The sequence below is a fragment of the Microtus oregoni genome, unplaced genomic scaffold (genome assembly GCF_018167655.1).
Source record: "Microtus oregoni isolate MIOR12 unplaced genomic scaffold, Mior012 000074F_000, whole genome shotgun sequence".
Lineage (NCBI taxonomy): Eukaryota > Metazoa > Chordata > Mammalia > Rodentia > Cricetidae > Microtus > Microtus oregoni.
Window position 1 is genome coordinate 490752 of NW_024543987.1, and position 25271 is coordinate 516022.

Sequence of the window (25271 nt, forward strand, 5' to 3'; positions counted from 1 at the left end):
TGGAAAAAAATTTTTTCATATAGATGGCATGATGCTAACCTCTGAGTGTTTTGCAGATTTGTATTTGGAGATAAATACGGGTACTTCTAAAGGAACAGTGATGATGGGCGATCTGCACAAGGTGCATGGCCCGACACAAGTATAAAATTATTGGAGGTATTATAGCCTGGTAAGATGTGATGATATCTGACAATTTTCTTTTTAAAAACATTTTGTAGTCTTTAGTTTTACATTTAATTAAGATCATGATTCATTGGAGATGTTTTTTGTGTAAGGTATGAGGTTTAGACTGAAGTTAATTTATTTCTAAAATTAAAAATAGATTATTAGCTTATACAATACATCCTTCCACTCCTCCCAACTCACCTCCCACCTCTCCCCCAGATCTACTCCCCACCCAATCTCCAGGAAAGAGCAGGCCTCCAAGAGAGAAAAACCAAGCACAAAAAAACAAAATACAGTAAGACAAGACAAAAGCCCTAATGACGAAGTTGGACAAGGCAGCACAACAGAAGGAAAATAGTCCCAAGAGCAGGGAAGGGAGAGAGAAACACAGGGCTCCCACAAAGTCCTACAAAAACACCAGGGTAACAATCACAACATATAAGCTGGGGACCTGCAGCAGACCCCTGCAGGCTGGGTGCTTGCTGCTTCAGTCTCTGTGAGCCCATGTGAGCTATTCTTAGTTAATTTAGTGGGCCCTGTTCTCCTGCATCCTCCATCCCCCCTGTCTCCTACAGTCTTGATGCCCATTGTGGGATTCCCCAGAGTTCCATGGGGAGGGGCCCAATGTAGACCTCCAGTTTAGATTCTCTTTCTGCATAATGTCTTACTGTGGATCTCTGAACACGCTCCTACCTGCTGCTGGAGGAAGTCTCTCTGATGATGACAGGACAAGGCTCCAATCTATGCGTACAGCAGAATATTATTAGAAATTGATACATTGATTTTTTTTTTAGACCAGTCATGTTTGGTTCTAACCTAGGTTTCTGGGCTAGCCAGCCTCTGGTTCCTGGCCATCCAGGCTACGTTATCATGGGTTCCTTCATGTGGAGTGGGCTTCCTGTTAAATCAGGCATTGGCTGGCCACGCCCACAAGTTCTGTGGCATCATTGCCAAGGTTGTGTTTGGTGGCTAGGTTGGTGTTTGCTTCTCTTTTGGTAACCTGAAGTGTACTTTCCCACACCAAAGAGACTAGAACATAGGAGTGAAGGCTCCATGCAGGCACTAGCTTGGCCTCTCCATGTTCAGTGACCTATATGGATGTTGTCCTCAGCAATGCCCCCCACCCCCCGCTATCAGTTTGCAGAGATAGCAACCCTCTGTCCTAGAATCAGCCTGGGTTGTTTGGAGGATCTTCATGGGACCCCCTCAGGCAACAAATCAACCAAATGCAACCCAGTTGCACCACTTGGAGCTTGAAGTTCATTTTTATTTCTATGTTTTTTCGGTCGCTACAGCACCAGTTGTATAAATTGTCCTTCTTTTATTGTGTTGTGCTTCATTCTTCAGCGGAATATCAGTTGTGCATATACATGTGCATAGATCGGCTTTTGTCTCCTCTACTCTCTTGACTTGTCTATGTGTCTATCACTCCATAAAAACATATAGTCTCCATTGTGTGTTTTGTTCATCTTTGTACCCAACTTATAGCTCTTAAAATATGATTGAGTGATATTTTTTCTGTATTTGCCTTTTCTGAAATTGTTTTAGCTCTATTAGGACCTGTGCTTGACCATGAAACCCAATATGGACAAGTTCAACAGAACCATTATATGTGGGCTGCCCATGCTTGCTTCAGCATTGCCAAGAATTTGAACAGTTATGTCTATATTTTTGAAAGTAATTATAATAAACCTATAGGTCAATTTGGGCTGGAGAGATGGCTCAGTGGTTAAGAGCATTGCCTGCTCTTCCAAAGGTCCTGAGTTCAATTCCCAGCAACCACATGGTGGCTCACAACAATCTGTAATAAGATCTGGTGACCTCTTGGTCAGTCGGCCTCATCAACTTAGACCAAGAAACCCAAAATGGACAAGTTCAACAGAACCCCCATATACAGGATGCCATGCACGCTTCAGCATTGCCAGGGCATCCGTTTCATTCATTCATTTTTCATAGGGCAGCTTGGAGAGAGATGGCGTATTCATCGTGTTGGGTGACTCTTCCAAAGTGGGAACATAGTATGTTTCTTTATTTACTCAGATCTTGAGCTCTTTCATTAAAACGTCCTAATTTTCAGTATGCAGGCCCTCTCTACAATCTTTAAAATAATCGTAAATGCTATAATCATTAGCGTCAACTTCAGCTTCACATGCTCACTGCTAGTATGTAAGGATGCATAAGGATGCAGCTTTTGTATTGCACAACCTTGCTGAGGTCTGTTATCAGCATAGGTGGATTTTGTTTTGTTGGAATGTTTTATGTAGACATTCATTTAATCTCCAAATAGGGACAGTTTTATATCCTCTTTCCAACCTGTATTACTCTTCGGGGTTTTTTTTTTGCCTTATTTGCATCTAAAGCTTGCAGTAGTAAGCTGGAAAGGAGGAATGATAGCAGGCATCCTTGCCTCATTCCAGAAACTAGATAAAAAATTCAAGTCTTTAACCCAGAGTGTGATTTTAGCCATTTGTTCATTTGTTCCGACTTTTGTTTGTGTAGATGGTACTTACCGAGTTGAGGAAGTTATCTTCTCCTAGTCTCCTTTTTATTTATCATGTCGGACAATAAATTTGTTCAGATGTTTTATGCATCAATTGATATAATCATATGAATTTTCCTCTTTAGGCTGTCTATATTTTTTCATTATGATTTATTCCGCTAGAGATTTAATCAGTGTATATTATACAAAATACTGGGTTTCATTGTGGCATTTTCGTGTGTGTACATAATGTGCTCTGATCATATTCATCCCCCATTCCCCTCTTTTGCACTCCCTCCAGTATTTTAATGCCATTTTTAAAATTAAAATATAATTACATCAATTTCCCCTTTCTCTCCAGCAACCCCTCCCATGTACCTCCCCCATGCTTTCAAATTCATAGGCTCTCCCCCACCTCCGTGTGTGTGTGTGTGTGTGTGTGTGTGTGTGTTTATGTATTCCTAAATATAGTTATAGTCTGCTCAGTGTGTACAATGTTACTTAAACACACACACATATTAATTTCAGGGCTGACCATTTGGTATTGAACAACCAATTAAAGGATTCATCCTGGGGGAAGAATAGTTCTGCTTTCAGCATTCCTAAGTTGCCTGTAGTTCTTTTTTCTAGGGTTGGAGACCCATGAGATTTCCCCCTTCAACAATAGCATGTCTGCTGGTGTCGTCCTTATTTTTGTCTTGTTGAGGCAATCATGTGTTTAGTCTTCATAGGTGTAGTGTTCCTGCATTTCTAGGAAACACAGTCTCCCAGCAGACATTCTGTTCCTCTGGTTCTTACATTCTTCCTGCCCCCTCTCTGAAAACTTCCCTGAACCTTAGGTGCAGGAATTGTGTCATAGATGGATCAATGGGGACTGAGAAATACATGGTCACTTGTTATCTGCATTTTGATCAGTTGTAGTTTTCTGTAATGGCCTCTGTCTGTTGCAAAGTAGAGTTACATTGTTGAAGGATGAGAAATACATTTATTTGGCTAAACCCTGGCACAAGATGTGCCTCAAATGTTTATCTTTAAAGATTTATTTATATATTTTTTATTTTTATGTTCATATTTTGCCTGTATGTATGTCTGTGAGCCATGTGCATGCACCATGCACATAGAAAACACGGATCCCCAGACTGGAGTTACAGATGGTTGTGAGCTGCCATATGGGTGCTGGGAATCAAGCCCCATCCCCTGGAAGTACAGCAAGTGCTCTAAACCTCTGAGCAATCTCTTAAAACTCAGATTTATTTATTTGTATATTTAATATATATGAATGCTTTGCTTTCATGTGTATGTACACACACACACACACACACACACACACACACACACACACACACACGTCTTAACCTCTGAGCCTTAGCCCTGCTTTTCAAATATTGACCTAGTCTTACATAGTTGAAATACAACCTACTTGGTTGTGTTTTATTATTATTATTTGTTTGGATTGTATATTTACTTTTTTTTTTGAAAAAAATTTCCGCCTCCTCCCCACCTCCCATTTCCCTCCCCCTCCCCCCTTCTCCTCCCTCTCCCCACTCCTCTCCCCCTCCCCCCATTCCTTTCCTCCTCCCTCTCCAGTCCAAAGAGCAGTCAGGTCTACTAGCTATTTTATCAAGAGGTTTTGTATCTAGGTTCATGAGAAATATTAATTTGTAGTTTTAATTTTTTTGTACTGTCTTTGCCTTGCTTGGGTATTAAGTAATACTCATTTCGTGAAGTGGCATAGAAAGTATTCAATTTTTATGTAAAATTGGTGTTACTTCTAGATTTGTTGGAATTCTCCAGTGAGACCATTTCAACACAGCCATTTCTTTCCAGGGTCTTTTAATTACAGGTTCAATTTTTTTCTAATAAGACATATTTTGGTTGCTTAATTTATGCTGGTTGAATTTGCTAGCTTGTGGTTTTCAAAGGTTAGGTTCAGTTTCTCTAAGATGTTGAGTTTATAATAATGAAAGCTCATATTTTTTCATCCTTTTAATGCTCTGTAGTGATACTGTTTTTTGATTTATTGCTTTATGCTTTCTCTACTTTATCCCATATAAATATTCAAGCCTACTGTGTTCCTATTTTTCTTTCTAGCCATTTGCCTCTCAGTCTCCACGTCTGCTGAAATGACCTTGCGCTTATCCTGCATGATGTGTACTTATTTCAAGAGAGCTTTTTGAATTTTTTGTTTGTTTGCTTGTTTAATGGCATACCTTATCTTACATAATATCTACTTATTCTACAAAAGACTTTTGTTGTTGTTAAATTTCATTTTGCTTGAGATAGGGTCTCAAACTCAACAAGTAGCTGTGGTTGGCCTTCACCTCCCAATTTATTGGGTTACAGATGTGCTCAACTTTAAATACTTACTTTTCATTTTTTAGAGGTGCTGGGGATTGACTCTAAGGCCCTTTACATGAAGGCAAGGGCTCTACTACTGAACTACACTTTCAGCCTTCCTCAAAGAGTTTTCAGAGAAGAGCCATAGTCATTTCAAATTCTGCTGCTTCCAATAAGTCTACCACTGATCATCGCTTGTCTCCTCTCACTGCTTTTACTTACTTATTAGCATGCCATGTAAGTATTTGTTGAAAGCCGGGCACATTATACACAAAAATGAATGACAACAATAAATTTTCAGTGCAGGACTTGCTGTTAATCCTCCCAGAAGACGGGGCTGTGTGGGTGGCTAATATTTGTTTTCCTATGGACATCAGAAATCACAATTCTTGTAGGCCTCTTCCCCTTTTCTCTCGTTTGTTTTAGACAAGGTTTCTCACTGGCTGGTGTGGGCCTCATCAATTGGCAAGACTTACTGACCAGCAAGACCTTGGGATTCTCTGGTCTTCCCAGCACTAGGATTAACAGCACAAACCATGATGCTCAGCTTTTTCAGTGGATGCTAAGGGTCTGAAATCACGTCTTGTGCTTAAGCAAATAAGCCCTTTATCCTATGATCCATCACCTCCACTCCTCCTTTAGTGACCTCTTTCGTCCTTTCTCTTAGCTTTGGATGTACCCTTTCTGCTGTTTTCCTGGAGGCCAGTTACCATGCTAGTAGAGGGTGGTGGCTGGGTTTGTTAATATCTTTAGAGTGCACAGTGGGCTTGTGTCTCAGGAGTAAAGCTTTCACAAGTGTTTTTGCCCTTCCTACAGGAATATATTACCCTCTCGCTTGAGTGAGCACTAACCAGTGTTTTACTCTATAAACCTGAAGTCCTTTTCCCTGCAGATTATAGTATACTTTTACATGAAATGGATGGGGATGGCTGAGTGAATTCTCTTCAGTTCAGTCGCAGTGTTATTTCTTCAAAATCCTTACCCTATCCTTACCTTTACACTGCCTCTTGCTCCTTAAGGGAACAGGGTTTGTGTGGGTTTCTTCATGTTCCCTGAGCTTTCTGTGACTTTCCCCAGGACTCCTGAATCCAGGCAAGGCTCCTGCAGGAAAGTCTGGGAAGGTACAGAACCCTCCCCTCTCCCCCATCTGTGGTCTCAGTCAAACCACACTCAGGCACCCACCAGCAATTGGTCATATCTTCTAGGTTAGTTTCTGTGTTCTCCTAGGGCAGTGCTTCCCAACCTTCCTAAAGCTGTGGCCCTTTAAAATTGTTCCTCATGTGATGACCCCCAACCATAAAATGATTTTCGTTGCTATTTCATAACTGCCATTTTGCTACTGCTCTGAATCGTAATGTAAATGTCTGATATGCAGGCTATCTGATAATGCCATCCCTGTGAAATGGTTAATGCCAAAGAGGCCAAGACCCACGGTTTGAGAAACACTGTTCTAGGGAATCTGGTGGCTTCTGCCCCTGCAGCAAATGCTGGGTCCTGTTCTGTGGACTTGGGTGTCATGTTTTCATTCCTACCATGATTTTCTTACTTACTTGATTGCTTTCAACTCCCACTTGACTCGAAGCTTCTTGATAGCAGGGACTAAACCCCTCATCATGTTGACATGTATAGGGTGGTACATCATAACCACCCTATACATGTGAGATGAAAGACTCTTACATTCTCTGCTATATCTACAGAGCGAATCTTACACAGCCATTACAAATAGTTTTTTGAAAACATCATGACAGAGATGTAGAAAATAAAGCTATATATAAAGAACCTCAATTTTGAGAGACCAAAATAATAAAAGGAAATTTTTTAAATGAGCTTGAAGTCCACTTTTCTTTCTCTTCATATTTTTTATCTCCCACTTCATTAGCTTCATGGCTAGGGAAAAAAAGCTATTAAGCCTACTGTAATAGCCATTGCTCTGGTTCTCTAAACCTTTTTAAGAGATGGAGATGGTGACTCATTTGAAAGGCTTTTGCTAACAGCAAGTGAAGCACCCTCCATCACCTTGACATTCAGCAGTTTCAGTTCTAACCTGCTTGGTCTTTCTCGCATCCCACCCCATATCCGCAGAATTAAGAAAATAAATTGGTTTTACTTCCAGACCTGAAGGTCCCATTGACACCTCTCCCTCTCTGCCCACATGCTTTTCTTGGTCCAGATTCACCTTCTTTGAGGAAATCACCCCGAGAACACCAGAGCAATTTCAAAGCTCTCTCTGGACTCAAGGCAGGGAGAAAGGGGAACATTTCTCATACAAGTTATTGTCCTTGAACATTCAATGGCAGAGCTAGCTTCAGCTTCAGCCAGCCCTTGCTTTGCTTAGACTGCTTATAATTGTGAAGCTTGGAAAAAATCCTTTTCTTTTTTTTCTAAGGTCTCCCTACTTTTTTCTTTGGGGGACAACCTAAAAATAATGTCATTTCCTTGTGACTTTTGTGTTTGGTTTCATCAGCTAAATTGGCTTAAAATTGGTAGATGCCTCATGAGTTATTTTTTAATTAATAGAAATAATGAAATCTTGATTTCTAAGGCATCTTCCCACCAAACCTCAAAGCCTGCCAACACACTTCTTTCCTGAAGAACTAGGCACAGTCTTCAGGGGCATGTAAGGTACAGATGTACTCAGGACTTCCTAGCTGCATAATTTAAACTTGTTTCCATTTAAACAGAATGGCTCTATCGAGGTCAACATGTACCCTGTTCTGAGTTATTCGGTATTGCACAAAATTGGTTTTTCAGGCTGTGCCTTGCCCTGCGAGACTCCACTCTGGTGGGAGAAGATGACTGTGCACCTGGAGGAAATATTTGAACAGCACCATCTGTCCGGCATCACCCACATAGCAGAGACTGATAAATAACTTACTCCTGGAGTATAAGGGGTGCCCCCCCACTTTACGTTTATTGGGGATGAGTTGAGAATTCAGGCACACATGAACATATTCGAATCACATCAGGGAAACGACCGAGGAAATGTTGTGACTCTATATAAAGAGATGGATACCTAGCACGACAAAAGCCATGGTCTCCACCACCTTGCCATTTGACCGTCACATAGTATATGCATCAAGGACCCACAGAGGGCACCCTCAGCTGTCACAGGGGCTTCAGCTGGGCTCGGTCCTTGCTGTTCACACAGCCTAATTCAGCTGCCATCTTCCTATCCTGTTTGCCCATCTGGACATGCTGTCCATCCATCTGCCAAGTCCTTTGTTTGAACTTGTTCCTCCTCTTCCATCTCTGGATCTGGACTCAACTGTGCGGTTTCACTCTCCAACCTGTGCCTACCAGCAGTCTCTCATCAGAGACTTTACATGTCTGTGAGCTTTCCTGCTTCCCGGGCCTCTGAACCTCTGGAGTTCTCGGGCCTCTTAACCCTTTACAAGCATTCTGTTCCCAGTGCACATCAATATGTGTATATGTGTGATCTGTGATCTGAGAGTTAATAATTAAGACTGGAATATAAGAACGTGGGTTCATCTTGGTCAGGATTATCAAGGAAAGTGAAAGTATTTGGTAAATTGCTGTCATTGAAACCACTGCACATTGTGAGTTTATCTGATACATTCTGGCACCGTGGAAAAACAGTGGCAGAGAAAACTCAACCTCTCTTGTCAAAAACTAGATTACAACCAAATGACATTGTTCTATGGTTTGGTTGACCTATCACTCACTGGGCACGGTGGCCTCCAGCTGTGAGGTAGAGCACTGAATAGGCAGAAGTACTGCAGCAAGCTTGAGGGAGAGCCTGTATGAAAGCAAATAATAAATTCCTATTGCTGTGAATACCAAACTCACAAGGGAGCATACAGGGCCACAGCTGTTACTAAGAACGGTCTGTCTTATTAAAAGTAAAAGACACAAAAACCTCACAGAGAGCTGAACCTTCTCCATGTGTGGTCATTTCAGTCCAGGAACCACCTCAAATCCATGACTTGGAAACAAAGCCTTGTGAGCTAGGGACAAAATTCAGCATGGTAGGTAAGGGTGGTTCATCTCAAGGGTCTTGAATTTCCTTATCAGTCCTTAATACAACGGACATTTGTTTCTGGAGAAAGAGGGTCCTTTGCCTAGACCCTGCCAAGCTAGGTTTAGGAACAGCACCTCCGTCACTCAGCCAAGTCCTGAGCACTCAACCTTCCCTCTGTCAGCTGCTGCAATCAGCCATGCCGAGCACCCGGTCACTCATAAAATGTGTTGTTTTGTTCCACTTTTCATTTGTACAGAACCAATGGGAAGTGCTTTTCATCAAGCCCTCTTAGTGCAGAAACATCTTGACATTACTTTGTATAAAAATAACTAAAGGACTAAAACCTAATCTGATGCAAAAAAAAAATGACTGCAATGACCTCAGGTTATAATACAAAAGTCCTTATGGAACCTGGAGATTATTTTTATACAAACTATGGCAACTATGAGCAATAAATTAAACACCCTGCAGTCTTACCATAAAGGAACTGCTTGTGAAAGGAAATAAAACCACACCATTACTAACCACAGACAAATGTGAGGATGGATACAGGATGTTCTTATTGGAGGAAAATGGATCATGTACTTCAATGTGCTGCCTTGAGGGCTGTGTACAAATAAAAATGGCTTTACACAATTATTCCAATAATGATAATTTAATGGTTTTCACACTGAAAAGAATTTATACCTAGCTAGCATTTTATGCTTCGGTAGGAATGTAAAATCTAACAATTTAAAAAATGGAATTCACAGGCACAGATCTTTAATGGAATACTTCGTGTCTTCTAAGGACATTTCTGTCAGAGTAATCAAATTGTGTAAAATAGAGAAAAGGGGTTTGTGTCCCAAGACATCATTCCTCTTGGGCCATGACAACTTTGAACAAAAATATTTTCACAAATTCTCATTTTAAACATCTTCTTTTACAAAGCACAATACGTAAGACTTTTCTAAATACAACTTTAGAAAATGAAGCAAAAAAATAATCTCCATAGATGCCTGGCTGAGTCCATGCTAAATGCAAAGGAATTTTAATTTTCAAAAGAGTGATCATTCCAAGCTTTTCAGTATTCTTGATGGGTCCATGTGGTCAAGAGTAAAGATGGTGGCTGTTTGGGTAGTGGTTCATCCAGTTCTGTGACGCACAATCTTCTTGCTGGTTAGCCTAAGGGACGGTAATGAGGCTGGATAAACCAGCTCATTTCTCTATAATCACTTTCTCTCTGTCTCTCTCTGTGTCTCTGTACACCCCAAAAGCAATCCAATGCCTCTCTTAGGAAAAGACATCAGCCCTCCACATTCCATGTTACCAGCACCGATTGAGGATGCTCCAATCTCTCAATTTCATTCTTAATGAAATTGACTCACTCTGTATAAACATGCTATATCATCAATAGGAATTTTCTAACAAACAAATGAGAAATTCAGACATCAAGAATCTAGTCCTCACTGTTGGAACAGGTGGTAGGAAATCTCTGAAGGCTTCAAGTGTAATACAGAAAGGCTTAGCACAGTGAAGGGGAACAGGAATGCTTTACACTGCTTGTAGAAACCTTTTGCTCTTGGCCCCAAGCACACTGAGACCATGGCTACTGAAAAGGCAACTATATTAACACACGGGAATGAAGAATGATTTCTTTACACATTCCCTTCTCTTATTGTGACCCCAGCTATGAAGGCTAGGGCAACAGGACTCTGTAAATACATGGAGGGAAGGGATAGCCTCGAGCAGAAAGGACAAGTATGCAAGTGAGAACACGGCATGGGGAGGGAGACAAGGAGAAAAAGGAAGAGACATTTATTTGTTGTATTTTCAGTGATGAATATCATGTGAGGGGTTTTGCATCATTCCTTCGGCGTCATCAATTCTCATTCTTTGTGGTAGTGAAAATCTAATAATGTTTAGTAGTTTCACTATAAAATGCAGGAAATAGACAAAGCAGCAGTTTAGAAACACATCAAACATATTTGGGGAGCATCAAGGGACCACCCCTTCCACCTCTACCCCATCAACAATCTTGCAGTAAAGGATGCCCCCCATTTTCAGCTAAGGATGAGAAAACAGTTACATAGTCTAAGGCTTAACTGTTCATGTACTATAAAGATAAAGCAGACAAGCAAACATCAGTTTCACTGGGAAAGAAAAAGCAATTCCATAAGTGCAGGAAAGATCCAATAGCTACATTTCCACAAGACCCTCCTCCTGTTCTCCTGGATCTCAGGAGGGGGTTACAAGTGCGCAAGGCAAATGACACTGTGAATACAGTTTAAACAATAACACACACACACACACACACACACGCATAACCCAGTGCAGGAAATAATCCAACTCCCCCCCATTTTTATTTGCATTTTATTTTTATTTATTTTTGCTTTAATAATGCATATTCTGTTCACGCAATAGGTGTAAAAGGCAGGAAGCAGGGGTTTAACTTGGCTGATGATAAAACAATCAAGCTGGAATGACATTTCTAGTTTCATGAACAACCTCAAAGTGGGCGAAACTGAAAAGTCACAGCTGGTACCAAAGAGCAGGCCAGACTTGCCAGCTGTCTCCTCTTAGGACCTTTGGCTATGGTGAGAGAAGCTGCGAAGACAGCGGCCTCTAGTGGACAAGAATAAGTAGCTGATCTTTTTTTTTTTTTTTTTGGTCTATTTGGAATCATGGTAGCTGCATCACAAAAGCTCCAATCAAGAGGGTGGTAGAAAGAAGGCACAGATCATTGCAAATACCAGGTTTTCTCTTTCTCTTTTTGTAAATATACCATCATATATAAGCTAAAATTTCTCTTCGAGTGGTGGGGGTCGGCCGGCAGGGAAAGGGAAGGGTTGGACGTCAAATTGCATATGTAATAGAATCCTAAAGGGGAATACAAAGCCAGGTGGCGTTCATTCCACCTGCAGCAAGTGAGCAAGACACCTGCTTTTGACTAGGTTAGCACAAACACTAGGGGCATCTGTGACAAAACACGGTTTAAAAAAATCATAAAATTATAAAGCCTGTAAACGAAGAATCTGAAATTACATTTTATTAATGGAAAATATCATCAAAATAGTACTACTCTGGACTAAACTGCCTGAGTTTTCATTTCTCAGGAGATCTCAAGGTAGAAAAGCCTTTAGCACAATTGGCTATGAATCACAACCACTGCCAGACCCAGGACGACACCATGGGAAAGAGTCTCCTCTTGGATGGAATTTGTGTTGTGCTATCAAGACTTTTGTGCTAATCATTCAAACAGGGACATGTTGAGGCAAACCTTTAATCTTTTGGCACAAGATGATTTTGGCTGGGGCAGAAAATTTGAGTCTCGGACTCAGGGTGAAAAATGTAACATCTCAATTATCAAGTGTTCACTTTGATTGAAGCGCTTTCTTTATGTCATTCACTTCCATCTATAAAGAGGGGGAAAGCAGCAAACACAGGCATCATGAAACGGCTGCACTAGAGAAGCTGAAAGATAATCACCCTCATCAATGCAAAGAAAAGACTCAAGCTGACAATTTTAGGGCTGAAACTGGTAAAATGACATCTGAGTTAAGTATTGATAACAGTGCCAGAAACAATATAAATCTGAAACCAGGCACTCACGCACAGTACCCTGGCAAATAGTGTGCCTAGTCATTCCTGGGTTCCTAGGCTCCAAAGCTGATCAAAAGCAGCAATGACCCTGGATTCATGGCCAGAGGGCGGAGCAGGCCATCAAGACCATCTGAGAGTGACCCTAAAAAGGAGGTGGAAGCACTCCCAACAGGATGGGGAGCGTTTCCTATCCTCTCTAGGCATCATGATTCCACCACAAGATCTCCACCAGCTGTCAGGACAGGGTTGGATCAGTGGCGAGAGGGGGACAGAGCTCAGATGCCATGGAAGGACTAACAAGGCCACTGGGGAGAAGAGCTGAAGTGAAAGGCTAATATGGAGATGGACCCCAGATAACAACAGAGCCTCTGGTCTACCATGTTCCCTGGTACTTAGTATGATGAGGCATCCTATATTATCCTATAAACTGGAGGGGATATTTTACAGATGATATGTTTAAATTCCAAACTAGAATCCCCAACTAGGAGTATGTCGATTCAGCTCTTCCTTCCCCAAGAGCATTTGGAGCTCAGGTAAAGATAGAATATAAGACTCTATGACTCTGACATTCTCAGGGCGTCAGTCATGTTCTTTTTCTTCGACCCCCCCTCCCCTTTCAGACAGGATCTCACTTGGTAGCTCAGACTGCCCATGGGGCTCACACTATATATAGCCCAGGCTTGTCTGGAACCTGTGAGCCTCCTTCCTCAACCTCCCTAGTGCTGGAATTAAAAAGTATGAGCCACCATGCCCAACGGCAATCATTTCCTTTCAACCGGAAGCCCTAAGTTTGGCTCCATTACCAACTGAGCTCAGGCTTCATGGACAGCAGAGCGCTGAGGGACTCACCTGCAACCGAAGCCGGATTTTCTTTTCTTCATCCAGCTCTGACAGTAACTGCTTAATCTCACGTCTGAAAAGCAAATGCAAATAGGATCAACTCGAAGCCCAGAGTTTCCCAATGAGAGATAAGAAAATCTGTAATCACTATGAAATCTATCTGACCTTTTTGCAAAGAAAGTATGGACCCAAAATAATTTATTTTTTAATCCCCCCCAGGATGTATGTATGTGTGTGCATGTGTGTGAGTGTGTGTGTGTGTGTGTGTGTGTGTGTGTGTGTGTGTGTGTGAGAGAGAGAGAGAGAGAGAGAGAGAGAGAGAGAGTGTGTGTGTGTGTGTGTGTGTGTGTGTGTGTGTGTGATGGGAGCAGGCACATGCATTCTACATTGTGCAGAGGTCAGAGAACAACTTTTGTGGAGTTGGTTCTCTCTTTACAGCTTTATGTGGGTTCCAGAGACTGAAGTCAGGTCATCCCTGCCTTACGTTGTTGGATGGTGAGCTGGTTAAGTTTTTGTAAGCTTGCCACAAGTCAGGGTCATCTGCAAAGAAAGAACTTCAACTGAGAAAATGCCTCCACTATATTGGCCTCTAGGCAAGTCTGTGGAGTGTTTCTGATTAATGGCTGATGTGGGAGAGCCCAGCCCACTGGGCACGGTGCTGCCCCTGGTCAGGTGAGTCCTGGGTTGCATAAAAAAGGTGGGATAAGCAAGTCATGGGGAGCAAGCTCTTAGGCAACACTCCACCACCATGGTGTCTGCCTTAGTTCCTGACTCCAACTTCCTGCCTTGACTTCCCATGACGATAGACTGTAACCTGTAGTCCAAATAAACCTTTCCTCCTAAGTTCGATCTTGTCAGGGTCTTTATCACAGCAATAGAAAGCTACCTAAGGTGGCAAGCCCCTTTACCGGCTGAACCAGCTCACCTCCCCCAAACATTCTCTCTTTGTACTGTTACTTCTTAAGATTTCGTTTAGACAGAAAGGTTTGCTGTTACCAAAACATGTAGCCTTCAAATGTCAGGTCTGGAGATGACCTTAGCAATTCCTTAGGCGAAATTTCTCCCAACAGGAGAAGATGGGGAAACTCAGGCACAAAGTGGTGTCCTGATTTTCGCAATAACTAGACTCCAGTACCCAGGCTCGTAGTCCATCATCTTTCCTCTAACTTCTCTTTTATAACCACTGGGTACTTACAGAATAATTTTCACTATAGTCACTTTTTGTTCGTGTTTTTTCATGTTCATGTGTATGTGCAAGTCCTTGTGTGCGCATGGGCATGGAGAGGTCAAAGGTTGATGATATCATGTGTCTCGGTGTTACGGGAGGTCCTCCCACTCCTCCAGCTTATAGCTGCTGAGATACCAGCCCATTGGGGCGTGGTCTCTCTCCCTTTAAAAAAGCGGCCACTTCCCTCTCCTCTCTCTCTCTTCACTTCCTGCTCCGTCAGCCCTCTGCGCAACCAGGAAGGGAGTCTAGTCGCCTAGTCGCCAGCGGAGCAGGAAGTGAAGAGAGAGAGGAGAGGGAAGTGGCCGCTTTTTTAAAGGGAGAGAGACCACGCCCCCAATGGGCTGGTATCTCAGCAGCGATAGGCTGGAGGAGTGGGAGGACCTCCCGTAACACCTCCCTAAATTTCTTTCTACCTTACTGCTTGAGGCAGGGTCTCTCACTGAACTCAAAGCTTGCTGATTCAGCTAGACTGACTGGCTAGTAAGACCCAAGATCCTCTGGTCTCTGCCTCCTCAGAGTTGGGATTACAGATGCTTTGTACATGCATGCTTGAGATCCGAACTCACGTCTTCGTGTTTGTGTGGTAAGGACTTTCTTACTGAGCCATCTCCCTAGGCCCATTGCAGATATTTTCACCATTCCATATATACTTCAATTTTCTACAGAAACTATCTTAATAATAGGTCACTGGTATGTTTTCACTAATTCTCACAAAATCCCACAAATTGACTTTACCTTAAGATACACTAATTGGACCTTAAATACATGAATTAACAATATTGAAGTCTGAAAGAGGGCAAACATAGGACCTACAGCCCAATGCCTTCTCCAACTCAAAATAATAAAGTTGAATGAAGCGACTCAGTCTGTAAAGCTGGGACTCTGTTCTTTGGACTGCTCTAAACGCTGTATTCCCTTTGTTTTGAGGTATTAGATGTGTACATTTGTGAAATGGGACAAAAACTTCAGAAACATCGCAGCAAACACAGTGACAGTACATTTGTTCAACTCCTGATGAATACCATGATGGTCCCCCATACTTGAGACTATGTCCTAGCACTGCTGGTAACACTCTGGTTACAGCTAGTTATAACCTGACATAAACTAGTTACGATTCATTAGCATAGTTATTTAAACACACATATCCAGATGGGTATGGGTACCACTTAGGGCCTAGGAAAGCAGTCGACAATCCCTAAACCACCAGTCCAACCTCAGGAAAACTTGGCAGACACATAGTAAGTGGGACATTTCTTTAAAAAATAACATAATTAAATATAACATAGGCCTGTTGCAGTTTATACCCACTCCCAGCAGCCCATACCCACTTTCAGCTCTGCTGCCACTATCAGTGTTCAGCCTCGCCCACCCTCTGGGAAGAGTAAGATCCAAGCTTTCAGAAGTAGGCCATGGCGAGCCAGTGGAAAGCCACCTGGAAAGAGCTGCAAAGGGGTCCCTGGCACTCACTTCTGCTGGTCCTTCATGCTCTCAATGATGCTCCTCAGCTCCCGGACTTGGGTCCTAAGCTCCTCTACAGCAGCCTGGCTGCTGGCTGCAGGCTCCATCTTTGGTTTTCCTTCTGTGCTGAACAGAGACGGAGAATTGGCTCTGTGTCCAGCTGTTCCCAAAGAGGATGGCATGGGCGAGGATGCCACTGAAGAGAGAGAGGCTGGCCCACTGCTGCCAGCTGCCATGGTCCCTGGCTTGGGTGGCAGGGATGCCTTGTTGTCCGACACCTGTGAAGAGGGAAGGTGGAGAGACTTCAGAGCCTGGGATCTGTGCAGGGGCTGCCTCCCTGTCCTGGCGACTCAAACCAACCTTCAACACCCAAGCCCACACCTGTCTCCACACACTACTCATTTATTCCTTCGCTTACAAGCCATCAATGGCCAACTTGGTACAGATAGACCACCGCCCAAGGGCTACCTGCATGTACTTTAAATTCCATCTTTCTAGGCAAGATGGTCCCAGATTGGTTTCATATACACCGAGACGTACAAAGTGGCTTGTTACAAAGCCTGAAGTAAGCAAGGCATTTTCCTGGCCTCTAGGAGCTTAGAAAGTACTGGGGCACTGGCAGACAGACAACGCAATACACTGCAGCACAAGAGGGAGGAAGCACAGAGAGTCCCAGAAACACATCAAAGTAGCCACATTCCAGGAAGGAAGGAGCAAGCAGCTAAGAGTTCATCTTGTCGAGGGAAGGCTGCTGGAGAAAGACGGTATAGGAGGAGGGGAGGTCCTAGACAATGGCCTAAAGACCAGGAAGCAAAACACAGTAGTGAGAATCCTGGCTCGGATAAAGGGAGCAGTAATGCTGGCGGCAGGGCAAGAAGGGAATGGTTCAAATGGCCGCATACCCTGCATACCTCATGGGTGCTGTGGGGGATAGAAAGGCCTGAGAGTTGACAAGCCTGGCACCAGACAGATCTGCCAAGACTCTGGCACCATGCAAGCTAGAAACGGTGAGTATGATTAGGTGATGACCTAGAATGAAGCCTATTTTGAGAGATGTGGGTAAGGTAGGCACATCTAACAAAGGTCATGGGCATCACTCCTGGTACTGGAGTGGGGACTGGGTAAATGGAGTCTCTGCCCTCAGCCCAGCTTTCCATTGTCAGAGAGATGACGACCGACATTGACTAGAGGGTAAAGAAAGAATCACAGGGCCATAGATGGAGAGGGAAGGAACAGGCGGTTGTACCTTTCATGGAGGAAGGCCCAGATAATCATTTTAGGTTTTGACTTTTAGAAACCAGAGGGCTAACTGACAGGGTATGCCCAGTGGCCAGAGCAAGCAACTAAAATAATAAGCTGGGCCAAGGGAGAGGAAGTCATGGGTGTCTATACAAGAGAGATGAGAAGATGCCCAATGGTGGAAGCTGGGGAATTCTAAAATGAAGCAAGAAGAGAAGGAAGAGAGAGTTCTTGACAATTGGGAAATTGTAAGAGAGGGAATGAAGAAAGGCCAGCAGAAGGCCTTGGCTTAGGGGCGGTCCCTAGAGGAAAATAAAGGTTGGATAAGTGTGTCACTGGGGTTGAGAGGAAAATGGAACCCACTTGGTAGTACAAGGATGGAGACAGAGACCCAGTGGTGAGAGACCAGCTAATGAATGGGCACTGAGCAATATGGCTGACAAAAATGAAGATCCTTTCCACAAACTTGTCTGAGGAAGGAAGAGGGAGGAGAGGGGGTGTGAACTCAGGCAGAAGCTTCCTCGGGAGATAGACTAGAAGGAAGGTTTTATTTGCTTTCACAGATGAGTGAGACCCTGAGCTGCATGAGATATTAGGGGAGAAGCCTATGGACAGACAGGCTGAAGATGGAAAGGCGGGAAAGGCCTGATGGCGAGGTGTCCAGAGGACACAGGCTGTGCATCAGTCTTGGATGAGAGGAAGTACAAGTGCCTGGCAGGCGCAGAGGGGAAGCACTGGCAAGGGCTAGTGAGCAGGTACACTGATGGGGGGGCAAAGTAGTGGGATAGGATTTTGGGAGCAGAGAAGGTGAGTGATAGGGAAGCCAGGGCTGGTGGTGAAGCTCGGCACAGCAACCATGGGATTTCCTCCAGCAGCAGGCGCTCAGCCGGCCATCCCAGGGAAGGTGCCAAGGAGGGGTTCAGCTGGCACGGCAGCAGCAAGGAGGTAGAGTCTGGATTCAGGCTGTGCTAGAGGCAGAGACTGGGCAGAGTGTGCCAAAAGCAGATGGGCCATCGTTCCCAGTCTCTCTGTTCGCCTTTTCTCTGCCAAGTTACCATTGAGGAAAAGCACTCTCTGCTGCCAGGGAGAGCACTCCGCCAGCCGGGGCTCTGTTGTTATGAGGCAAGAGGAACCGACATTTACAAAACTCTGATTGCACCCTGGACACTAGCTCTATAATGTAAACAGTGATCATCTTTCACATGCATTGCACCAAGCAGGAAACTGAGGCTTATAGGGAAAGCTAATCTAATAATCATCAGAGCTGGAATTCAACTCCCCTTTACCAGTTAGATCCTCAGCCGGGCACAGTGTCTATGGCTGATGGAGTCTGAAGATCTGTGCTCTTCTCTTGTTTTCTTTGTTATTATATTATTTTATATTATATATCCAAGGCTTCATGACTTCTTCCATTTCCCATCCTCTCTTACCTCTCTCTCAAGACCCACCAGTGCCCATAACTGGCTTCCAGATACTTCCAAGATGAATAGTTCTTTTGCTGTTTTCTGTCTGATGAGCTTTCAGACCAGTTCACTGCAGCTAACAAATAGGGTTTTAGTCCCTCACATGGTCTAGGTCATCACACTCCTTGATCAAATTAGTTCAAGTGGAATTTCCTGAAGAAGTGAAATATCCAACCTGACAACTCCAGGGAACTGAAATAGGCTAATGGGATAGAGCTGTGCAGACCAGAAACATGAAAAGCCACTATTCGCCAGTAGGTGTCACTGTAGAGACATCCCTAGGATGACCGAGACCAGGAAACTGAAGTTATGCCTACAGACACCAAAAAAAAAACAAAAACAAAAACAAAAACAAAAACCCCACCTAAACAACAACAAAACTAGTTTAAATCCAATTTCAGTAAATAGAATCCTCTGAAAAGGAAGAATACCTTGGCTTTGTGGGTTATTAAAATTGATCTGCTTTATAGGATCACATTTTGCTTACTGTATCAGATTTCAAGAAAAGTCCGTACTGCAAACTCTCGAATTTATGAGGAGGAGAATCTGTTCCAATCTTTGATTTGTTTGTGCTAACGCCTGCTTCAAATAACTACGGTTTTGTGCTTCTAGACATTAAAATGTTGCTAATGTTCCAAGAAAACAATCTTACTTGAGGCTTTTTTTTTTAAATACAAGATGTGGTTTTAAAGTCTCCATTTATTTGTAGGGAGATCTGAACGTGTATACGATGTTTACTCACCAAAGCTGCATTCAGTAGCTAAATGATGTCCTTTTTGTAGCGGGAATCTTACCCAGGATCTGACACATGCCAGGCAAGTGCTCTTCCACTGAGTTACACTTTCTTCTCCATTGGTCTTTATCTTTGCCCCCCCCCCCCCCCCATCCCTGTGTGTGTACGGCTCTCTTTCTTGAGAAGGGGAGTGTTCACTATGCTATCCAGGCTGGTCTCAAACTCCCTGCCCGTCAAGTCATTGTTCCTACCTCACCTCCCCAGCAGGTGGGACTATGGCTGGTAACCAGCATAACAATGTTTTCTTTGTTTCTTATATCAAATTACTCAAATCAGCTTTACCATTCTCTGGGCATGGAGTAAAATTAAAATGCTTTAGATTATAAATTTACTTTAGACCATGAATCCCAGACAACTTTTCTTTAAGAGACCATGTAAGTATAAAATTAAAAATAAATCTTCCAATAATATTTTTTGCCAGTTTTGAATATAAAAGAGAAGGTCTGTGAGCAGAGAGCACAGCATTTAATAAAGTCTGTCGAGGTGTTCCCCAGCTGTTGAAGTTGATCAGGTGGCAGAAGTGTCTGAGGGCAGATGTACATGTGGCACTGTGAAGAGTGTGGACTACAAGAGAAACTGCAAAACAAACACTTGTATGCACAGCTCAGGGACTCTATAACACATCTAAGGGATTCTGATGACTGCAGTAATCATTACCACTAAAGAATGGCAAACATCCATCCCCACTGTCTGTTTGTCTATCTTGCTTGGTTTCTAACCCATTGTTAGTACATGCATGGAAGGGCAGGGACACCTCACCCTGGCCGCTCACTCACTTGGGATATGGTAACAGTCTTGGAAGTCTTCCTCGACACGTCTAGTCCTCTGTGCGCAAGCGGAATGTGTTCCTCTTTATCTTCTTCGGGACTTGGGGAGTCAAAGATATCGGGGCTTGAAAGGGAGGACTGGATAAAGCCAAAAGAAAATGCCTTCGTCAGAATCATACCTTAGCTGACACAGCTTTGTTAATGTGATGCTGTTTGCTTTCCAAAGCAATCAGCACTTCTATTTGATCCGTCTCCATAACACTGTGAAGCGGAAAGGATGCTCTTATCTTCTTACAACAGATAACCGTATGGCTCCCTAGCAGCAGGACTTGGACCAAGCCCCAAGAAGCTAAACTGGGAGCTGCCCCTGATGCCCATCAATCATTTCAACCATGTAAGCATCTGTTGTACAGCCTTTCCAAGTCTCTCTTTTCTCCAAACATTTCTTACTGTGTGCCTTACACTGAGCTGCTACTGCAGGCTCAATGACCATATGCCATATGTGGTCCCAGCCCTTTTGGGGCTAGCAGCGTGGGAGAAAATGACCCACAGTCGATAGGAAACCACCTCATATCCTCCTCTCCTTCATCCGTCTTTGCACCCAATTCCTTGACTCTAGAATTACTACATCTGCTGTAGACGGAAGAGCCTTCAAAGATCCATTTGAGAGGAGGGCATTTCTAGAGACAAGGGACCAAGAGTAATGGGCATTTACATAGCCCCACAGCATAGCCCTGTCCACTTGCATAAGCTCACCTTTCCTTTGGTATCTGCTACTAATTCCTGCCCTCGTTACTATGAACAGTAAGCACCATTCTGGAGTGTATTTGCTAAGGTTTATACAGAACGGCAACATCAATGGGTAAAATACAGTTCGACACCTCTGCCCTTTCTGCCTCACTGTAAAATCACTGTGAACGCCCAAAAGATAAGAGTGGGGAGCAAGTCACTAGAATTCTCTAGTTCACAAGGAATTCCTTAGCTAGAATGTCTCAAGTTTAGAAGAAAACAAATGAAATAAACAGTCCCTGGTGCAAGGATTCTTTTTTAAATGAAGAGTCTTCTAGAAATATGTTGGAGCAAGCTCAAATTCAGCTTCATTTTCACTCCTTGCTTTCTAACCTGGGGTAGATAAATGGTTCTTTTTAGAATTACCATTTGAAAAAAATGGAAAAAATTATGCTCACAAATACTTTTCCTTCCTTTAATCCTGTTTACCAAGGCAGAAACTTAAAATATTTAGGGGTATTTTTCAGCCAAGGTTTGGCTTCTAGAGGTCTTATTTGTTAATCTTCATTTAATCTGAAAATCCAATTACCTAAAATATGCACCCCCCACACCAAGCTTTCTTAGTAATCCAGGCTTACCTACTCAACCACTATGTGATATATGGATCTTTTCAAGATTTTATTTAAAAAGCCTCCTTTTACATAACTCATATTGCCTGAGCTCCTATTAGAAGGAAACTGCCCCAGGCCGGGGAACCATAACTAGTGTTTCTTCAGTTATTCCCGCACTGGCCTTTGAGGACTATGTCCTTATCCACTAATCCCATTTGCTATGAAAACCCCACAGGTGCTAATTTCAAGAGTGAGCAAGAATTTAATGTGCCCACCCAAATGGGGACGAATAAGAATGAATGGAAAGAATCGGCTCACTATATATCATTAAAGCACCAAGGTATTCTGTTTTACATCCAAATAAAATCACTTTTGATAAGATGCCAGATATAGAGTCACCAAAGTAAGCCTTCTTAAAGGCAGTGACCGTGTACTTCTCATTACCATCTAGATCCTTGGTATCTGACACAGTGTCCTGTCCACAGGAGATATATGTCTCTGAATATATGTCGACCAAGAAATAAACAACTGTGTGTAGCCTAAAATCTGGGTGATGATGAGGTACTACTACTTGGTCTCAAAAATAATACCCAAACTTCTCAACATGGGATTTATGAGCTAAGGGGGAATCATTTGAACCACTTAATATTTAATCCTGGAGAGACACAAAGCTCTTTATACCTTAAAGGTTTACGAAAACTTGGAAGGAAAACAAAAATGATGAAGGATTTAAAGAGAAGACAGAAGTGGTAGGATTGGGAAATTGGAATGCAAACATGGCAAGAAGCAACCAGATAGGTTGGGTGTATATGTGCATGTTGGGCTTGTAGAATGAGGACAGGAGAAAGGAAAGAAGGCAGCTTGCCAGAGAATTCTAAAAGAGTGTAAAGGAAGCCACTTCTTTAAGTCTTTATCTCAAAAAATGTATCAACACAAAGTTATGTGTGATTCATATAGGGCAGAAAAAACAGGACAATTCAAGCCATACTTCCAGACTCAGTAGATAATGCGAGAAAAGGCTCGAAGGAAGTGGCATTCTCTTTTCCTCTAAATGATATGAACACAGGCGAGATTGATGAGGAGGCGAAAAGAGAAAAATCCTGAGAAACCTGCAAATGGTTAAATTCCTTGGTGTAGCTGGAGGGAGGTTATAAGGCTTTAGAACTGCAAAGGACAAGGCGATGTGACAGACAGACTGATAATCAGTAGACAAAACAAATGAACACATACACGCTGCTTGTGGAAGGGAAATGACCTTGTGTGTGTGTGTGGGGGGGGGTGAGGTAGGGTTGAGGAGTCTGTAACTAATGGCAACAGCAAGGCAACATACTTCCCAATGCCCCACATTCAGAAAACCCAAACCTAACAACATTCATGTCAGTATGGCTTATAACAAAGACTTGGAGTCATCATCAAAATCCAGCAATAAATAGTACACTCACTAGATAAATTCTTATATGCTCACACTGTAGAAAGTAGGCAGTCATTAAATTTGTCCTTCTGGAAGAAATGGTAATGATTGGAGGGAATGGCGTGCAGTTTAAGTTTAGGGGTGGAAGTAAAATGAAAACAGCCTATATTACATGATCCCAGTTTTGAACAAAAAAAAAATTGAAAGTTTTCAAAAAATCTAAGGCTATATACAACAAGAGGCTATAGCGGTTCTTTGCTCTTATGGCAGGACTTGGTACTTTCTTCCTTATGTGTCATGTTGCTCAAATTTGGCACAACAATGAATATAGTAGGTTTATAATTAAAAAGTTATTTAAAATTGCCCAGACAAAAGCAACCATCTTTGGGTTATCATTGAGTGTTCTCATTGGTCTCTTCTATAGACCGTGTACTTCATAAGCTTAAATACAACCTCTTGGAGGTCTGTATGGGTTTCTTTGGAGGCCTTCTGATGATGGGGTTTGGGAAGATTCAGGCCACTGGCTGCAACTGCATCGTGGCAAATATTTATTGAGTAAGCTTTGTCCTCTTAATAGGCCAAACTAGGCTATTTCTCTGTTTTGCTTTCCAATTTCATTTTAGGTTCAAACAAGAACTGGTCTAAAGAGAGACAGAAGCAAAGTGGGAAACAGGGAGTGCCATCTTGCTGGCAGAAACACAAAGAGCAAACAGAAAGCAATACTGCTCGATTCAAAAGATTCTCCAAGTATTTTTAGTTGGCAGTATATGTGGCGGCCTCCTTCTCCCCTTCCCTCTTCTGGGGTATAGAAAAGGCAGCATCTCTTGAAGAGTCCTTAGCCAGAATCTCCAGTCCTTTTTGCTTTTCAGCTGTAGAGAAGTAAAGAGACACTTACAGATGTGAGCGACTGAGATGGAGGCCGCCTTCCCGTAGCTTTTGGTCTGCTTGTGGTTGGGTGGCTGAGTTTCTCAGTAGATGATACCACAGAGTCAAAACCTTCTAGGTCTAAAACGAAATGAAACAGGTTTTTTTAAGAATAAAAATAAGAAGGAGAAAGGGCCCTTGTTATAAGCACCCTGTCACTCTAGATTATGTTTTATCTTTTACAAAGGCCATTGATACCCTAGGGTCATTCAATAAAGGACTCAAATGGAATGCAATAACCATTTCCTCCTAGCTTAGCAAGCTTAGCATGCTAGTAAGCAAGAGAGAAAAAGCTCTTGCCTTTTTCCCTTTGGCAGTTACATTCATAAATCTTTCAAAAGCTACAGAATAAGGATTAAAGGAGGACTCTTCTCTATTTCACAAATCTAACCATTCGAGTAGACAGGACATTCTTGAAGTCTCGGCACAAAAGACAGTTATCACATGGTATAACAGCAATGGATATATGAATGCTGTTTCCTGTTGATTCTAAGAAGACAAGATGTCAGAGCTGTCTCATCTATTTGTACTACAACAGTCAGGCCATCAGGTGTCAACGTGTTAGACCAACCTCCTAGGCAAGGGGACCAGACTCGGATAATGCACTGAGCCTGGCTCTATCTGTTTTCAGAATCATCTTTCAGTGGTGACATTCTCTCCAACAGTCATCTGTCTGTTCATACATCCATTCATTCCATATTTAAGCATCTTAAATATATCATTAAAAAATAAGTTCTGGCCTTGAACTCCCAATATTCCTGCCTGAGCCTCTGCATCTCTGGAATTGCTGGCATGTATCGTCACCTTGAACACTGCTATTATCCGACAGCCACTCTGTGCCACCCAGGGTAAGAGCTCCTGAGGCGACACCAGCAAATGTGCAGGGATGAGCCTCACCCTCAAAGCACTTAAACTTAGTGATTGACAATCAGATGAACAGAAAGTCACGTGTGTCCTCATGTATGAGGAGAAAGGTTTCTGCCTTTGTCACTGTCGGTGAGCAGGGCAAGTCCCCTGTTCTGTGGACTTCTGGGTGCTAAAAGCAAAGGTGATGGAAATGAGAGGCTCAGAGGAATGAGCAGTGGGAAGGAACTAGGTACCATTATTCCTGGCATGAGGGAAACACCTTCAAGCATCACACAAAGAGAACTTAGCAGTGGAGTTCTGAGGCTAGTTAGGAGCCAATCAGCATCAAGCACCCAAGAGTGACTCATAAAGGGTCTTACTTTTCCAGATGATTCAGCAGGGAACCAGGAGGATGCTGGG

The 25271-nt window shown here is 42.9% G+C and overlaps 1 protein-coding gene across 10 annotated transcripts in view; it reads right to left on the reverse strand.

Annotated features, from left to right (window-relative positions):
• Positions 1–9628: 9628 nt before the first annotated feature.
• Positions 9629–25271, reverse strand: part of Sh3kbp1 (SH3 domain containing kinase binding protein 1) — a 317007-nt gene continuing 301364 nt past the window's right edge. For 7 of the 10 annotated variants that reach the window (XM_041642312.1, XM_041642309.1, XM_041642308.1 and 4 more), the window contains 5 exons: positions 23977–24086; positions 20340–20468; positions 16078–16346; positions 13392–13455; positions 9629–12355 (listed from right to left, as the gene is read on the reverse strand). In XM_041642312.1, coding sequence (XP_041498246.1) covers positions 12314–12355; positions 13392–13455; positions 16078–16346; positions 20340–20468; positions 23977–24086 — 614 coding nt within the window. In that variant the 3' untranslated portion in view covers positions 9629–12313. The remainder of the gene's footprint in view (positions 12356–13391; positions 13456–16077; positions 16347–20339; positions 20469–23976; positions 24087–25271) is intronic. The other 3 variants (XM_041642315.1, XM_041642313.1, XM_041642317.1) reach the window with 1 other exon arrangement.